The following is a 16,721-nucleotide window of genomic DNA, read 5'->3' on the forward strand; positions in this document are numbered from 1 at the left end:
AAGCAGGAGGACGCTGAGCTCAGGAATTTGAGGCTGCAGCGAGCTGTGATGACATCACTGCACTCCGGCCTGGGCCATAGAGCAAGGCCTCAGAAGAAAATATATATAAATAAGGAACTTGGCTTGTGAGGGAAAGAGGAGTCTGAGCAAAGAGCCGAGAGTCTGGTCAGCGAGTACAGCCACACACGACGCGACATCGGGGGCCATGTTTTTGTTCTCATTTCTATCAACTTCTAAGTACCCACATAAACGACATTTTTAATGCTCCTCCAGCTGGTTTTGTTCAGTTTTAATACTTCACAGTTTTCTCAGCCGTTTTCCGGTTGTCGGGTGTCTGGGTTGTTTCTCATATCCGTAGAATGCTGGGAACATCTCAGAGCAATTTAACTTTCTGGGTTATTTCCTTGAGGTAGAGTCTCTGCAGTGTAATTAGTGGGTCGAAGATGTGAACACACCTGTATATCGTTCTACACTGCAGGCTCGGAGCCTCCCGCACCCCGGCCGTCTTTAGGGATTTATGACTGTATGTTCACTCTTGCCAGCTTCCTATATTTTTCTTTGAAATCTTTTCCCAGGGTCAGTACATTTCACTTGGTTTCTTTTAGGCTCTGCCCAGAAACCTTTACATTTTTTGTGTGTGTGAGATGGGGTCTCACTATGCTGCCCAGGTTGGTCTCAAAGTCCTGGGCTCAATGGATCCTCATGCCTGGGCCTCCTGAGTAGCTGGGACTGCAGGCGTGCGCCAGCACGCCTGGCCAAACCTTTGAAGTTTGCACATGAAGTTAAGCCAAGCTGGTAGTCACGGGATTGACTTTGACTTTAAAAGAAGAGAGGAGATGGGGTTTGCCCGGCACCTGCTGGCCAAGACCACGCCGTGCACCCCTTGGCCTCGGGCACCGCCCCCCCCGCCCCGTCCTTTCCACCCCATCTGGCCGGGTAGGTTTGCTGAGGGAGGGCGAGAAGGCGAGGCCCAGGCCCTGTGGGGGGCCCTGTTGCTCCCAATCCTAACAGAGGGCTGCGTGGAGTGTTTGCTGGACCCCACAACCCAGTTCCGAAGCTTGGGTATGGGGGGTGGTGGCTCCCTGTGCCCCGGCCGAGCCTGCGTTTTGATGCCTGTTTCAGTCAAACCCCCCTCGACGTCCTCCGGTGCGCTGTGGCCGCCTGGTGAGGCAGACCTGGAGAGCCCCTCGACCCCCCCGCGGCCCCCCAAGGCTCGAGCCGAGCACTCTTCCCTGTGTGTCCCCTGACGCTTGGTCGGCTGGTTCCAGCTCTTCCCCTGGACTCACGGAGTTTTGTGTCTGAAAGGGCCCTTGGAACCTGTCCCTGGGAGGTGGGAAGGGTGGCCCTGCCCTGGAGCCCGGAGCCCAGGCCCCGCCCAGGGAGGAGGAGCCCCCTCTCCCTGCCGGCCCAGCCAGCCCTTCCCCCCCCGACAGCCAGGCCTGTCCCGGCCACCCTGAAGTCAGGTGCTCTGCCCCTCGGTCCCTGCCTTGGGCTGCACTCGGCCCCCACGGGCAGGGGCGGCAGAAGGACGGCGCAAGTGGCCACTACGGGGGACGAGGGACCCCTGGCCGGTCCATCGCCGAGGCCCCGCGTCCTCGTCAGCCTGTGGTGTTGATGCCCACGTGCATTGTGGGAACTGAGGACGGGTCAAAGGAAGCCGAGCGGTGACAACTCGCCGTGTCCATGTGATGTCACCGTGCGCCACTCTTGTGGTTTTACTGCTCACGACAGCTGTTCGTTCATTCAGCGTCCGGGGAGCGCCGCTCTGCAGGGCTGCCCCGCGGGCACGTGGGACGCGGAAACAGCGCCGGTCGGCCGTGATGCCAGCCACTCACACAGGCCTCCCGCAGACGGGCGCTGTCCTCGTCTTCAAGTGGCACTTCTAAGTACTTTTAAGAGAAAAGTAACTGGGATTCCGTCGTTTCGTTTGATAGAAACAAATGTGGCAAAATGTTAAAAAATAGTGTAAGTGGGTAAGGAGCGTGGGGAAGTTATTCTAACAACTTTTCCGTAATTTGGAAGGTTTCCAGATAAAAAGTTAAGAAGAGAAGATCCCATCCTGTTCCCCGAGTGTCGCCTTTATTGTAAGCAGGAATCACAACTTTCTTACGGGGGTTCTGTTCTTTTCTGGGCGGCAGGGAGCTCAAGTGTTTAAAGTTGCATTTGAAGTCGCAGCGTATCTCAGATTTGTAGTAAAATCTATAGACGAAGTTTTCTTGCTCTGTTCAGCTGATCAGCTTTCTTTCTAAGAAAATTACAATTTTTGAGAAGTTGGTGTGTGGCTCGTTTCCCGGGGCTGCTGTAACAAGGTCTGCAGTCTGGGCAGCTTAGACAGCAGGAGTTTGTCCTCTCCCAGCCGTGGAGGCCGGAAGTCTGAGATCAAGGTGTGGGCGGCTGTGCTTCCTCGGGGGCCCCAGGGGATGGTCCTTCCTCTCGTCTCCCGGCTCCTGGGGCTCCGGCAATCTCTGCCTGTGGTCGTGTGGCCGTCTCTCCCTCCGTCTTCATACTGTCTTTTTTCTGTGCGTCTCTGTGTCCAGATCTGGCCCCCTCCCCCCCGCCTTTTTCAGAGACAGGTCTTGCTCTGTGGCCCAGGCTGGAGTGCAGTGGCGTCATCACAGCTCACTGCAGCCTTGAACTTCTGGGCTCAAGCGATCCTCCCGCCTCAGCCTCCCAGGGTGCTGGGACTACAGGTGTGCACCACTGCGCCTGGCCATGATTTCCCCGTTTTATAAGGACGCTGGTTGTTGGTGGGGTAGGACCCACCCTGTTGACCTCATCTTAACTTGGGTGAAATCTGCTAAGACCTTATTTCCAAATAAGGTCGTGTTCCCAGGTCCTGCAGTTGGGGCATCAAGACACCTCTTGGGGACACAGTTCACACATAGCAGCGGTCGCTCTGCGCCTTGACGCCAGTTGTGGCTGCTCCACCGGACCCTGACCACACCCGGTGGCCTCACACTGTCCGCCTCCCGGTCCACTGCCCAGGGTCGGGGTTTGCCGTCTGCCTTACTGTTTATTTTACCATCTGTCAGCACTTAATGTGAGACACTTTTGAAATATTTCTTGAGTTAAAATGTAAGATTTCAGTATTGTAGGTTTAATGTGAAAAGGGTTAAGTGTAGGTGTTGAGCCTGTCCAGCATCCAGACGTGGTCCCTGGCTGACGGGCTCCCAGGCCCAGCGAGGGTGTGTGTTGTCAGTGTAAGGACAGAGGGACTCTTCCTCCAGGGCACCCTGGAGGGCTTCCTGAAGGAGGCGGCAGTGTTGGCAGCTGGGAGGGCCTCCGTGTCCCTGGTGTAATCCATGGCAGAATCTGCCTGTGCAGATATGACCTGTTCACGTGTATTGCTAGATGCTCATCCGTAACCTAAACTAGCTAATAGGAGTTTAGCTGCCCATTAAAATCGTGTGACTTAAAGATGAAAGAAAGATCTAGAAGCCAGACTCCAGCCTGGAAGGAGGCACGGCATAAAGAGCGGCCTCTTCCCCTTTCTTTCTCCCACCCCACAAAACAAGGAAATTCCCCTAAACTGACTTCCCAGCAGCCAGAGGAAGAAGCTGGAAGTTTCTGGGGCACTGGCCCCGTCTGGCCTTGCTGGCCGCCGCCTCGGGGAGGTTTTCCCGGCCGTCTTTCTGGGCTGATCCTTCTCTGAGGCCTTGTCCCCAGGGTCCTGGGTCCCTCTCGCCTACGCCAGAGCCTGAAGGAGGGTGGCCGGGACCCCCCGCCGGTGGCTGCCCACGTGGCCTGCGTCCCCCTGGCACGGTGGCTTCCTTCCGGTTCCCCATCGCAGTGGCTGTGCCTCAACCACTCTGAGGCCCGGCAGCCCCTCTGCCGGCAGGGCTGGAGGGGGGTCTGAGGTGCGGCCCCCGCCATCTCACCCTCTGGCCCTTCCTCCCCCGCGGCTCCCGTCCCCAGGGTCTCCGCCGCCCGCTCTCACCACTTCCTGCTCACCCTCCTGCCAGACCGGCCTCCAAAGAGCTGCTCTTGCTGCCTCCGTTCTGTCTGGCTGTGACCCAGCCGTCCTACGGCTCGGAGCAGCCACCGTGACTCTGCCAGGTTCTGGGCTGCCCGGCCTCCGCTGGGGGGATCTTCTGCCCCAAGTCATGTCAGACGGCTGCAGTCCTCAGACTCCCTGCACCTTTGGGGCTCAGTGGGGAGGCTGGGCTCAGCTGGGATGTGGGGTCCCGGGCTTTCTCTCTCCACACTGCCCAGCTCTCCAGCTGGCCGGAGGCTCGGGCCAGGGCTTGGCCAGGTGGGAGGGCCGCTCGGGGCTGTGAATCCCGGGCCGTGCTCCTTGGGGCCTTCTGAGGTCAGCTGTGACCCGTGTGTCCCTCCTGGCCTGTCTTGGCAGGTGGGGGTGGTCTCTGGGCTCCTGCTGCCCACACTGTCCTCCTGAGAACACAGGGCAGGGAGGGGCGGGAGAGGCGTCTGGGCAGCGGTGCCCCCGACAGAGGGAAGTGGGCTCTGGCAGGTTCCTCCTCGAAGCCGGGATGGGGGTGAGAGAACCAAGAAGGGGCCGGGCTGGGCCGGGCCGCAGACTGCGGTGGGGCCGAGAGGGGCGTCACCCAGAGGTCTGTGTTTTAGGCCACGCGGCTGCAGTGGGGAAAAGCTAAAGCCCCATCCCCAGAGCCCGTTTCTGCTCACAGGAAAACTCAGGCGATACCCCCGTCTCACTGAGGATATGTCAACGTTTCTTGGAGTGTTTCTTTCCAGAGCTCATTTCTAAATTTAAAATGCAGCCATGACACTGATGACGTGATGTTCACAAAATTCAAGTTGGACGATGATTTCTCCTCGTTCACGTCTTAACCTCGGCTTTTTCAGAAGACAGTCGGCCGTCCGCACCCTCAGGTGTGGGGCGACGCCGCGTAGCCGGTGGGGGTCCTTCTTGGAGAGAACGAGCAGCTGCCCCCAACACACTGGCATGTCCTTGGCAGGTGGTCTGTTGGCTTCTGCGGCGCAGCGCTGCGTGTCCGCGAGGGCGTGTGTCAGGGTCCCAGGCTGCTGTGCGGGAGCATTGAACACTGAAGGTCTAAGGGACATTCATTCCCTCAGACCCAGAGGCCGGCAGCCCCGGCTCCGTGGAGGGCGCTGGGACCGGCTGCTCCAGGCCCCTCTCTGCCTTCCGGGAGGTCCTTGGCTCACTCTAGTCTGCAGCTGGTGTTCTCCCTGTGTCTATATCCAGATTTCCCCTTTTTATTTATTCATTTATTTTTTAGAGACAGGGTCTGGAGTGCAGTGGTGTGATCACAGCTCGCTGTGACCTTGCATCGCTGGGCTCCAGTGATCCTCCCACCTCGGCCTCCTGAGTTGCTGGAACAACAGGCGTTCACCACCATGCCTGGGTATTTTATTTTATTTTGTAGAGTTGGGATCTTGCTATGTTGCCCAGGCTGGTCTGGAACTCCTGGCCTCAAGGGCTTCTCCCGCTTTCGCTTCCCAAAATGCTGGGATGCCAGGTGGGAGCCACTGTGTCCAGCCCGAATGTCCCCTTCCTATAAGGGCACCCATCATCTCAGATTAGGAGTCCACCCAGTGGCCTCATCTTAATGTAACTAAATACATCTGCAATGACCTACTTCCCAACGAGGTCACATTCTCAAGTGCCGAAGGCGGGGAGTCCAACGTGTGAACTTGGGACAGCAAATGGCGATTGGATTGATGAACACAAGATTATAGCTGAGCAAGAATGTTTTTCCAAAAATAAATTTCTAATCAACTTTATTGAGGTATAGTTTACATACAACAGACCGTTCCTGTCTAAGGAGTGTCATTTGATGAGTTCACATACATGATGACACGTTGAGACACGGTCCAGTCCGGGTCCGGTCCGGCCACCCAGGCTCCCCAGAGCCTCGACAATCCCTCCCAGCCCGGGGCAGCCGGGGCCACCCGGGGCCACCGTCACCTCCAGGTTAGGCTGTTTCCTGGAGTCTCGCACAGAGGGGGTCAGACGCTCTCCTCTCGCTTGGCGCGGCACAGTTACTGTGAGCTTTGTCCCTGCTGCGTGGAAGTGACGTCTAAAGGGTGCAGGAGGGCTGCACAGGGCGGCGCCCCGGGGTGCGCAGGCCTGGCCGGCCGGGTCCCTCGGTGCGCCGGGCAGCATTCTGTCTGGACCTGTCCCCTCGTGTTTGTCGTTCACCTGCCGACGCACATTTGTGTGATGTCCAGAATCTGACTGTTTTGAGTGACGCTGCCGTGAACATCTGCGTGTGAGTCTTTGCGTGGACATGTTTTCACTCTCCTGGGCAGGCACCTGGCTCTGGAATTCAGGTCATGCGGTGCTTGTTTGACTTGTAAAGATTCTGCCAACCCGTTTTCCAGTGTGGAAGGCGCCAGCTCTGTGTCCCCGCCGCAGGGTGTGAGGTCCCGGTTGCTCTGGCCTCGCCGACGCTCGTGTGGCTGTTCTCACGTGGCCGTTCTCGTGGGAGTGCAGTGGCGTCTCCTCACGGCTTTCCTTTGCTGACCTTGGGCAGCTGTCCCTGGTGAGCCATCGGTGTGCTGTGATGTGTCTGTTCGACATGTTTGCCCATTAAAAAATTTCACCAAAATAATTACGAAGAGCGGTTTTTAGAGCGGTTTTTAGAGTCAAGTTAAACTTGGGCTGTGCAGACACCCGTGGCCACCTCTCTTCTCCCCGGAGCCCTCCTGGCCGTGGCGACCAGGTTCAGACGGTTTGGTTCTAAAGCTAAACCACTTTAAAATACTGGTTTGTCTGTTAGATCAGTGGTCCCAACATTTTTGGCACCAGGGACTGGTTCCATGGGGAGGGGACATGGCGGGGGGCGGGGGAAAGGGGAGGCGGAGCTCGGTGGTGACACGTGGCCCTGTTTCCCTAACAGGCCACGGACCGGTACCGGGGCCCAGGGTCAGGGACTGCATTGTTACATTACTTTTTAAGCAAAATTATAAATGAAATGTTTAAGCCTAACCTTTGAGTCGGAGGTACAGGAGTGAGGTGAGGCCTCAGTGTGATCAGTTTGCGCAGGGCTCCGGGCCGCACAGACTGACGGTGTTCGGATGCGGCAGACGCAAGGTCTGAATTACACCCACGATTTCGCATTTTTATGAAAGCAAATAGCCTTCCCGGTAGAGCTCCTTAGGGACCACGGGACAAAATAACCCCATCCTGCTCCCTAAATTAATGCTTTGAACACACAGGGTAGCAAATGAAATATATTCATAGCAGCCTTCAGATTTCACGGTTCTTGTGTGTTTTCAGATGTGGTGGTTTATGTGGACTTTACCCATGAAGCATTAAGAGCTGCACGGAAGAGCTGGAGTGAGTAGCGAGTGCAGGTCTTCAGCGGTGCAGCTTCTGTTCGTAATTTTTAAAATAGGTTCGTGATTGATACCCCTGTCCCTTCGGGCACTGGCGGGAGAAAGCTCTCCGGACGCGCGCCGTTGCTTCCACGGTTACCCCAGTGATCCAGCCGCCAGGGTGTGGTGCCGTCGACGTGGCTGGTTTGATAGAGACAACTTATTCCTCTTCCCTTGACTGTCACCTGACGTGACAGCCCATCTGGAGGGGAGGGGCAGGGAGCCAGATGTTGGCGCTTCGGGTTTGCAGGTGGTTTATTCTGTCGGCGACGTGGGCAGCACAACCTGGATCGCTGGGCTGAGCAGGGTTGGCTGAGGGTGCCCTGTCCGTCCACAAGGGCCACCTGGGCTTCGGAGCCAGACGTGCACACTGGCCATCGGAACCGGCTCCAGATGCACCAGCTCTTTTGTTTTTGTTTTTTTTGAGACAGAGTCTTGCTCTGTCAGCTGGGCTGGGGTGCAGTGGTGTCATCACAGCTCACAGCAACCTCCAACTCCTGGGCTCAAGCGATCCTCCTGCCTCAGCCTCCCGAGTAGCTGGGACTACAGGTGCCACCACACCTGGCTAATTTCTCTATTTTTCGTAAAAGTGAGGTCTCGATCTTGCTCAGGCTGGTCTCGAACTCCTGACTTCAAGCGATCCTCCCAGAGTGCTGGGATCACAGGTGGGAGTCGCCGCGCCCGGCCCAGATGCCCTAGTTTTGAGGCCATCAGTTTCCTTAGCCTGCAGCTGGGGACGGCTGTTGGGATTTGAAAAGGCACGGAAAAGCACAGGGCATCGGTCACGCTGCTGGCCAGACAGGGCGCCTGGCGATCTGGATGTTTCCCGCTCTGTGCACCTGGTTACCCGCGGCTGAGGCGGAGCCGCTCTGGAGTCCTTGTGCCCCCAGCACTGTCCCGGGTGACGTGACCTCAGGAGTTTGGTTCTGGAACGTGGATTCGAGTGGTTTTGGTAGCCAGAGTGGTCTGCGGACGCCTGTTTCACAAGCGATTCTGTTTGCAGCTGAAGTGTCCTGAGATTAGTGAGTGCAGTAAGTAAAGCGGGCGCAGGGAAGCTGCAGAGAAGCCGGAAGTGCGTTTGGAGAAAACAACAGAGCTGGCGTCACTTCGCGATGGTGCTTGTGTGACTTTCGGGCAGGCTGGTGCCAGTGTGGCGGCAGAATCCCCCCTGCCCCCCGGGTCTCCCCGGCCCGCGGGACCCCGTCTTACTGTGATTTGGCGTCTGGGTCCCTTGGTGAACTGGGGCTCGTCTCTGCAGGGGCCGCCCCCTCACCTCGAGCCCAGAAGCGCAGGTAACTCAGAGATGAGGGCGGGGTTGTCCGGGCGCAGGCGTGTGTCCTGGGCAGCTGTGTGTCCATGAGACGGTGCACTCGGGCAGGGCAGGTGCCTCCCGCAAGGGGAGGTTGTGAGCGTGCTCAGCCTCAAGTCTGCCTCCTGCCTGTCGGGACGTCAGACCGTGGGACTGGCCATGCTGCCCATGGGCTTCCATGTTTGGGTCGCAGCTGCCAAAAAGCAACCGGCACCAGCGTCCATGGGGCGGCCGGCCAGCCTTCTGCTGCAGAGAGGTTGATGCAAACGTCTTTCTGGTTCTGAGAGACGGTCAGGTTTGAAACGTAAATTCTCTGAAACGTCCCTGAGCTCGGAGAGATCGTGTATATCCTTGACGCTCATTTCCACAGCACACCCATCTCTTTTAAAGATTATCGCTTTTTTCTTTTTAGGATGCAGCTTACTTTTTCCCCCAAATGAAAATTTTATTTTATTTTTTCACTACAAAGCTTCTGTGAGTACACAACTGATTTTTTTTTTTAAGAGATGGGGTCTGGCTGTGCTGCCCAGGCTAGAGTGCAGCGGCTTTCTTAGGTGCGATCACAGCGCACTGCAGCCTCAGACTCCTGGGCCCACACGATCCTCCCGCCTCAGCCTCCCGAGGGGCTGGGACCACAGGCAGTTGCTGCGCGTAACTGATAATGAGCTGCCCTGATTGAAAAGTAATTTACTTCAGAACTTCTAAGTTAAATTTATTTAGAAAGTTGAGTCCTGTGAGGTAGTCGCTGCTTCTATAAAATATCGCTGGTGTTTTTCATTCCTTTCATCGTTCTCCCTCATTCTGAAAGGATCTGTTTTCCTGGCAAACAACAAGGTTTCTTATGCGTATAGGAACCAAACAGTGACCCTGCCACTTCCCGGTTTGAGTGCAGGGTGCCCGGAGCGCTGGGCGTTCCTGGCACGAGCAGTAATCGGGCGTCACTCGGGGACTCCAGGCTCCGCGTTTAAACGATCATTCTCCTCGATTTGAAGCACGTTTTGGTCCCTTCCTTTGTGTCTGCTTCGCCTGCGTGCCGCGGGGACGGGTGTGAAGAGTGAAGCCACCCCTGGGTGGAAGCGCCTGGTGCCGTCCCGCTGCCCCGCCCCGTGGGGCTCCCCAGGGGCCACGCTGGTGTGGTCTGTGAGCACGTGACCCTGCTGTGGCCTTTCTGAGCATCATTCGTTTTTTCCTCTCCGGTGGCCCGTTGGCCGGCAGGTTCTCGCCTGCACAGCGAGGCTGGCGCGAGGCAGAGGCAGGCTTTGCCCCGGCCTGCATTCGGGGGCTGGGGTGGGCAGGGAGGGGCTTGGCTGCAGGAGGCCCCCGGCCTCGGCGAAGGGACTGGCTAGTGTGATGTCCTCGGGGTCTTGGGGCCGGGCGTGACGTGATTGGTCGGCCGCCACGCTCATCCTGCCCCCGTAGGAGGCAGCAGAGGGAAGGCCGGACCCCGGAGCCAGCACCGAGGGCTGCAGGGAGGCTGGGGACCGTCCCCATCTGGGGGGGCCCGGGGTTGGGAACCTGGCGGTCTGGGGGGAGGAAGGGAATGAAAGCCTTTTACTCCTTTCTGCCTCGTTTTCCCAGCTTGTTTAACGAAACGCAGTGACTTTTCTCGCAAGGGCCTTGTGAAGGTGATTTCAGGGGATGTTCGGAAATACCTCGTAATCACTGCAGGCACACGTGTGGTGACAAGTCCAACACGTGTAGGAAGTAAAATCCGGGTTCCCGGCTTCCCTCCCGGCCTGTGCCCGGCGCGGCTCCGTGGGGGAAGGGCTTGCACATTCCTACATAGGACCAGGTTAATTTTCTTCTGTTAAACACTCTCTGGCATCTCAGGTGAGCGGCGCTACTTGCGTAGCTGGAAAAGTGGGGTTTGTGCCGGGGCGACCTGGCAGCTTCGTCTTCCTCGTGCTGTGGGGCGCCCGTGTCCCCCGAGAATTCATCTGCTGAAGGTCCAACCCCCAGAACCTCAGAATGTGGCCTTATTTGGAAGCAGGGTCATTGCAGATGCGGTTGGTCAAGATGAGGTCACTGGGCTGGGCCTGGATCCCGGTGTCACTGCCGTCCCCGTCCTCGTACGCGGGAAGTCTGGACGCAGACGCAGGCGGGAGAGCGCGGACTGAAGACGGAGGCAGAGACGGGGGCGGCGCCTCCACGCGGTGCGAAGGGCTGCGGTGGCCCCCGGACGCCGGCGAGGGCCGGGGACAGCACCTGCCTTGGCTCTCTGCTGTCTCGGCCTCGGACCTCTGCCGTCCAGAACCGAGGGAGAACAAGTTTCTGTTGTTGGAGCCGCCGAGTCTGTGGCGCTTCGCTACGGCAGCCCCAGGAAGCGGCCGCGGCAGCGGCGAGAGCAGAGTGAGAAGCAAAATGGGACCCCTGAGTCGAGGGAGAGGCCGCCAGGCCGGGGCGAGTGCGGGTCTCTCCGGTTCTGTGGACTGGGCTGTCCCGTGCTGAGGGAGTCGCCGGGAGCTTCTCTCTGCTCCTCGCACGTCCCACGGGCACCGAGACCCCTCGGGGCTGAGCTGGTCTCGCGCCGCCCCCGGGTGGGCAGCGGCCCGGCCAGAATCGCCTCCCTCTGGGAGCTTCGAGCCGGTTTGAGCTCAGGATTTTGGGAAGTTTTAGGGGTAAGGCTGTGAGCGTGTGCACCGCGTCCTTCCTGCTCCCGCGGGTTTTGTGCGGGAAGCTACACAAACACTCCTTTTAAGGGGCGTCTCCCCAAGTGAGAAGGATGCAGGCCCCGACTCGTGTTACTGGGGGAAGTCACTCCCACCACTGGTGTGTTTCCACTGCTTCTGGGTGTGCGGGCGGCTGGTGTGCAGGGTCCCACTCGGAACCCCAAGTCCGTTCATGGCGGGGTGTAGCCGCAGCCGGGAAACTTGCTGCGGGTGTCCCTCCTCAGGGACGCACTTCCGCGCCCTCCCGGGGCTGTGCCGCGCTGCCGCAGGCGAAGGCCCAGGCACCGCCTCCGCGCACCTGTGCCCAGGGCGTGCGGGTGGGCTCCCGCGGCCGCGCCTCTCCCCGCCGCCCGCCTGTCCCCCGTGGCGGCTGCGCGGCCCTGCCCTCGCTCTGCCCGACTTTGCCTGCCTGTGCTGAGCTGCGGGTAACTCTTGCGTTCTCGCCCCACAGAGGCCGTAGAAGAGGCAGCACCACGACTTCCCGATGAACAACCGAAAGGAAGATATGGAAATCGCGTCCCACTACCGGCACCTGCTCCGCGAGCTCAACGAGCAGAGGCAGCACGGCGTCCTGTGCGACGTCTGCGTGGTGGTGGAGGGCAAGGTCTTCAAGGCGCACAAGAACGTCCTGCTCGGGAGCAGCCGCTACTTCAAGACGCTCTACTGCCAGGTGCAGAAGACGTCCGACCAGGCCACCGTCACCCACCTGGACATCGTCACGGCCCAGGGCTTCAAGGCCATCATCGACTTCATGTACTCCGCCCACCTGGCCCTCACCAGCAGGAACGTCATCGAGGTGATGTCCGCCGCCAGCTTCCTGCAGATGACGGACATCGTGCAGGCGTGCCACGACTTCATCAAGGCCGCGCTGGACATCAGCATCAAGTCCGACGCCTGCGACGAGCTCGCGGAGTTCGAGATGGGGGCCCCGTCCGGCAGCAGCACCGAGGCGCTGATCTCCGCCGTGATGGCCGGAAGGAGCATCTCCCCGTGGCTGGCTCGGCGAACGAGTCCCGCCAACTCCTCCGGAGACTCGGCCATCGCCAGCTGCCACGAAGGGGGCAGCAGCTACGGGAAGGAGGACCAAGAGCCCAAGGCCGACGGCCCCGACGACGTCTCTTCGCAGTCGCTGTGGCCGGGAGAGGCGGGCTTTGGGCCTTTGCGCATCAAGGAAGAGCAGATCTCGCCGTCTCCGTATGGGGGCAGCGAGCTGCCTTCCGCCAAGGACGGTGCGATGCAGAACTCCTTCTCGGAGCAGGGTGCCGGGGACGGCTGGCAGCCCACGGGCCGCAGGAAGAACCGGAAGAACAAAGAGACCGTCCGGCACATCACGCAGCAGGTGGAGGACGACAGCCGGGCCAGCTCCCCGGGCTGCCCCTTCCTGCCAGCGTCGGGGTGGCCCTTCGGCAGCCGAGACTCAAGTAAGCCCTTTGTTTGTTACAGGCAGGCGCAGCCGCCCCCGTGCACGTGTGCCGGTGGCCTCACGGCGGTTCACTCTGTGGACAGAGCGGTGCATTTGCAGGCCCACGCTGGTGGCCTCCTGTGGTCCCCTCCTCCCACAGTAAATCGGTGTGACCCCAGGGAGTGCCACCAACGTGTCCCCCCGGCCTGGGCGGCTCCAGGCCCCGTAGGAGCCCCCGCGTGTCTGTCCCCGTCAGCACAGCACTGGTGTCACCTGCACACAGAGCCTCCTGAGGGCTCCCGTGAGCTGGAGAGGACCTGGCTGGGGCAGGGTGGGGTGACACCTGGGGGAGCCGCGTCGCCCCTGGGCAGGGCTGAGGTTGGCACACGGGGGCTGCTTTCCCTTGCACGTGGGGACACGCCGGGAGCACGACTCCCGCCACACAGACTCGTTCTGGCTGTTGCTGTGAAACGTCACATGAATGTGTTTTGTCCTTGGAACCTCAGCCTGCCTTGACCTGGGGTGGCCGTCGGCAGAGGTGGGGGACGCACGGGATGTGGGAGGACAGACGTAACTGTCGGAGGAAGCTCTCCTGCAAAGCAGCCTCTCGCAGCGGGGGGGGGATGGTGCGCGTGTCGTGTTTGCTAATAAGTGTAGGTTCAGACGAACAGACAGGAGCTTTTTTCTCATCGCCGCGAATGTCGCTGCGCCATGTGGGGGTCTCTTCTTGGGCCCCCGTGGAATTCACGGTATTAGTTTCGAGGGGCTCTGAGCTCAGCTTTGTCGAAGGTGATCCTCGCGACGTGAGTGACAGTTTTGTGTCTGTCTCCCAGACTGGCGAATAATCAATCAGACGTCCACTGAGTACCAGGCCTATTCTGTGCTCAGCGGGCAGCAATAATCGCAGCTCGCGTGGGGACGGGCTCGCATCTCCCCCTGCCGGCAGCACAGTGCGGACTTTGTCCCAGACGCCAGGCTGTGTCCCGGGTCAGGGAAGGCTATCTGGAGTCCCCGCAGACGGTGCCTGTGAGCTGACACTGGGCTCCAGCTGTGGGGCAGGAATCAGCCTGGGGGCGCGGGAGTGAGCAGGGCACCGGAGACAGCAAACCGCGACGTCACAGCCCTGGGAAGTGTCACAGTCCCGAACGTGCCGTGTGCTGGGTGCAGGGGGGGGGCCTCCTCTCCTCAGCGGGGGGTCGTCAAGCTGGGGGCGAGTGGGCAGGAAGGGAGCCCCAGAGCTCCACGCCGGACAGCAGGCCCAGCCCAGTGTGCCGCAGCTTTCGTCATCGTGGCGGAACCTACGTGACGTGAACTTCGCCACTCTGACCATGTCGGTGTGCGGTTCGCTGCAGCAAACGCAGCCGTTCCTCGACGGCAGGGACACGTTCCGAGAAAGGCGTCGTCAGGCCATTCTGTCGCCGTGTGAACAGGCGAGTGCGCTCACGCCAGCTTAGCGCACCTGCCGCACACCTGGGCCCGCGGCGCAGCCTCCCGCTCTAGGCTGCACACCTGGCCAGCGTGTGGGCGCTGAGTGCCGCAGGCAGCTGCAGCACAGGGGCGTTGTGTGTCTGAACACATCAAAACACACAGTGAGTATTTTTGTATCTAAACACATCTAAACTTAGAAAAGGCAGCGGCTCCTGCCTGTAATCCCAGCTACTCTGCAGGCGGAGGCGGGAGGATCACCTGAGCTCAGGAGTTCGAGACCAGCCTGGGTGATGTAGCGAGACCCTGTCGCTCAAAAAAAAAAAAAGACAAGAAATGTGAAAAACGGTGCCCTGCGGAGAGCACTGGCCGTGCCTGGAGCTGCTCTGGCAGATCCGTGAGTGGAGACTGAGCGTGAAGGCCTCGGACGTCACCTGCGCCGCCGTGGACTTTACGGACACTGTGCGCTAGGCTGCGCTGAATTTATTTTAGAAATTGTGCTAGGACTTAGGACAGCTACGACGTCATTAGGCGATAGGAGTTTTCAGCTCAGTTATAATCTCGTGGGGCCACCTTCCCACATTCAGTCCCTCGGTGGCCAAAATGTGGTATGTTAACAGGGTGTGTGACTGCATTCAGGCTGTCCTGCGCCCACCTACCGCCTGCTTCCAGAACTTTCTCATTGTCCCAAACGGAAACTCTGTATCCGTGAAACGATACATCCCCGCCCCCCTCCCCCACCTGCGGAACCGCTGTTCCCCGCGCCAGCCGTAGCTTTTCTTGCTCATCCCGACTGTGCCGTATGTTCCTGCAGGGCCAGACTCTGGGTGTCAAGTAAGCGTTGGTGCAACTTGGGGTGTCTCGACCAGGGCTGGGCCCCCCTGGGCACTTCGGGGTGTTGGCAGCGCCCTGGCCTCCCCCCACGAGATGCTACAGCACCTCCCCCACCCCCCAAGGTGACAATGAAAAAGGACTCCAGACATTGCCAGATGTCCCCTGGGTCCCCCACCCCTGCGAACTATTGGAGTTTGAGGGACCAAATCAGAAGGACGTTGCGTTTCTGAGCTGCCAGAGTTGCTCGTTTCCCCGCCGGCCGTCCACGCGGAGCGGCTCAGGGTCTGCAGGGAGGACCGTGGCCTTCCTGCTTGTAACTGTTTGGAATCTCCCAACAGCGCCTACCAAAACGTGACGAGCAGCCGTCCCCGGTGGGTGACAGGGCTTTCTGGGAAACGTTCTGACGCTCACAGATGTGCTGCAGGGTTCGCGGTCCGGTCCCAGGACGCCTCCCTGTGCGGCCCGTAAGTCACCTACCTGCAGGTGACGTGTGGAGGCCTTTCTGAGAGCCGACCGAGGTTTAGGAAACAGTGCGCTCCTTAGGCCTGTGGGTTGGATGTTTTAAATGCGCTTGTCGAGCAGAAGGTGTTTTTAGAATCCAACAAGTGATTTCGCCTGTGTACTTTTGTTGGAGTCTTAAATCCCTTGGGTTACCAAGGCAACCGTGCAACTCTTCCGTCATCTGATTCTGAGTTGCTAAGACGGGACACGAGGCTGTGGGCTTGTGCGTGGGACGATGCTGCCCGTGTTACCGCGGCCGCCAGTTATGCCCTGAGCCTCCAGCCTCCGTCCTCTCCCTAGCCCCGGGGCTGGGATTTGGAAGCGTGAATCCTGATCTCGGTGGAGGTCATTTTTTTTTCATCAAAGATTTATTACGTCTTAGAGAAGAGTATTTTTTGTTCTCATTCCATTTATGGGAGAAAAGCCCTTTTCTAAAGAAGCGTATCAGTGGTCACTGCGGCTCACTGGGGCGTCCGGCGCAGACGCTGGGTGCCTGGCCCATGGCCGGGGCCTCCTCCTGGGGTCCAGGGGGCCCTGGGGCCTGTTAGCTTTTCAGAGTGATTTTCCAAGCAGAAGCCCAAGCGCATTCTAACCTGGCATCTTCCAAGAAACAGTGTTCTTACCTACGGTTACAGCCGTCATTTCGGCGACAGCTTGCGGGAATCGGCAGCGGCGGGTGCGGTTCCGAGTGTGGGGGCGGCAGGCCCCTGGCCAGGCCCACGCTGACGCCCCCTTGGCCTCCCTGGCTCCGGGGGAGTCCAGTGACCACCCCGGAGGTGGGCGGTGAGGCTCTGACAAAGTGCGTTTGAAGTTTCTAGCCCAGAAGGTGGTAAAGGAGCAGCCCAGGTCCCCCGAGCGAACGTCCCGCACATGTTCCTGGAAGGTTCTGCTCCAGTGAAACGCTGGGTTTTGTGAATGTTTGTACGTGACTTGGTAAGGCCGGAACTTGACACGTGGGGTTTTAAGAACATGCCGGAGCGGTAGAGCGGCAGGGAGACCACGGTCTCTGCAGCCTCCGGCTCCGCGAGCCCGGAAGCCTCCTTCCCGCCCAGGATGGGGCGCGGAGCCCGCTCTCAGGCTGGGGCTGCTCCAGCTGCTCCCTGTGTGGGGCCCGGCCTGCCCCCGCCGAGCCCGGGGTTTCTCCTCCTCGTGCCGAGAGTGGCTTTTCTCAGCCCCCGGGAGACCACGGTGCAGATGAAGGAGGGGCTGGTAGGGGAAGGCGCCCACTCTCAGCCCCCGGGAGACCACGGTGCAGATGAAG

The 16,721-nt window shown here is 59.5% G+C and overlaps 2 protein-coding genes across 2 annotated transcripts in view; both read left to right on the top strand.

Annotated features, from left to right (window-relative positions):
• Positions 1-2,572: 2,572 nt before the first annotated feature.
• Positions 2,573-16,721, top strand: part of LOC105818554 (zinc finger and BTB domain-containing protein 46) — a 59,536-nt gene continuing 45,387 nt past the window's right edge. Inside the window, exon 1 of the mRNA XM_012654598.1 lies at positions 2,573-2,690. The gene's annotated coding sequence lies outside the window, so the exon portion shown is untranslated. The remainder of the gene's footprint in view (positions 2,691-16,721) is intronic.
• LOC105818515 (zinc finger and BTB domain-containing protein 46-like) lies at positions 11,751-13,601 on the top strand. The gene is made up of 2 exons (XM_012654544.1): positions 11,751-12,719; positions 13,534-13,601. The coding sequence occupies exons 1-2, from the start codon at positions 11,783-11,785 to the stop codon at positions 13,599-13,601; spliced, it is 1,005 nt and encodes a 334-aa protein (XP_012509998.1). The 5' UTR covers positions 11,751-11,782.

The sequence above is a fragment of the Propithecus coquereli genome, unplaced genomic scaffold, assembly GCF_000956105.1.
Source record: "Propithecus coquereli isolate 6110/MARCELLA unplaced genomic scaffold, Pcoq_1.0 Scaffold442, whole genome shotgun sequence".
Taxonomy (NCBI): domain Eukaryota; kingdom Metazoa; phylum Chordata; class Mammalia; order Primates; family Indriidae; genus Propithecus; species Propithecus coquereli.

What these genes read in the sequence shown, in the direction of transcription:
- LOC105818515 (XM_012654544.1), top strand. Translation starts at nt 11,783, where the DNA reads ATGAACAACCGAAAGGAAGATATGGAAATCGCGTCCCACTACCGGCAC. An exon ending in CTTCGGCAGCCGAGACTCAA is followed by an intron (nt 12,720 to 13,533) that starts GTAAGCCCTTTG and finishes TCTGTCTCCCAG; the next exon opens with ACTGGCGAATAATCAATCAG.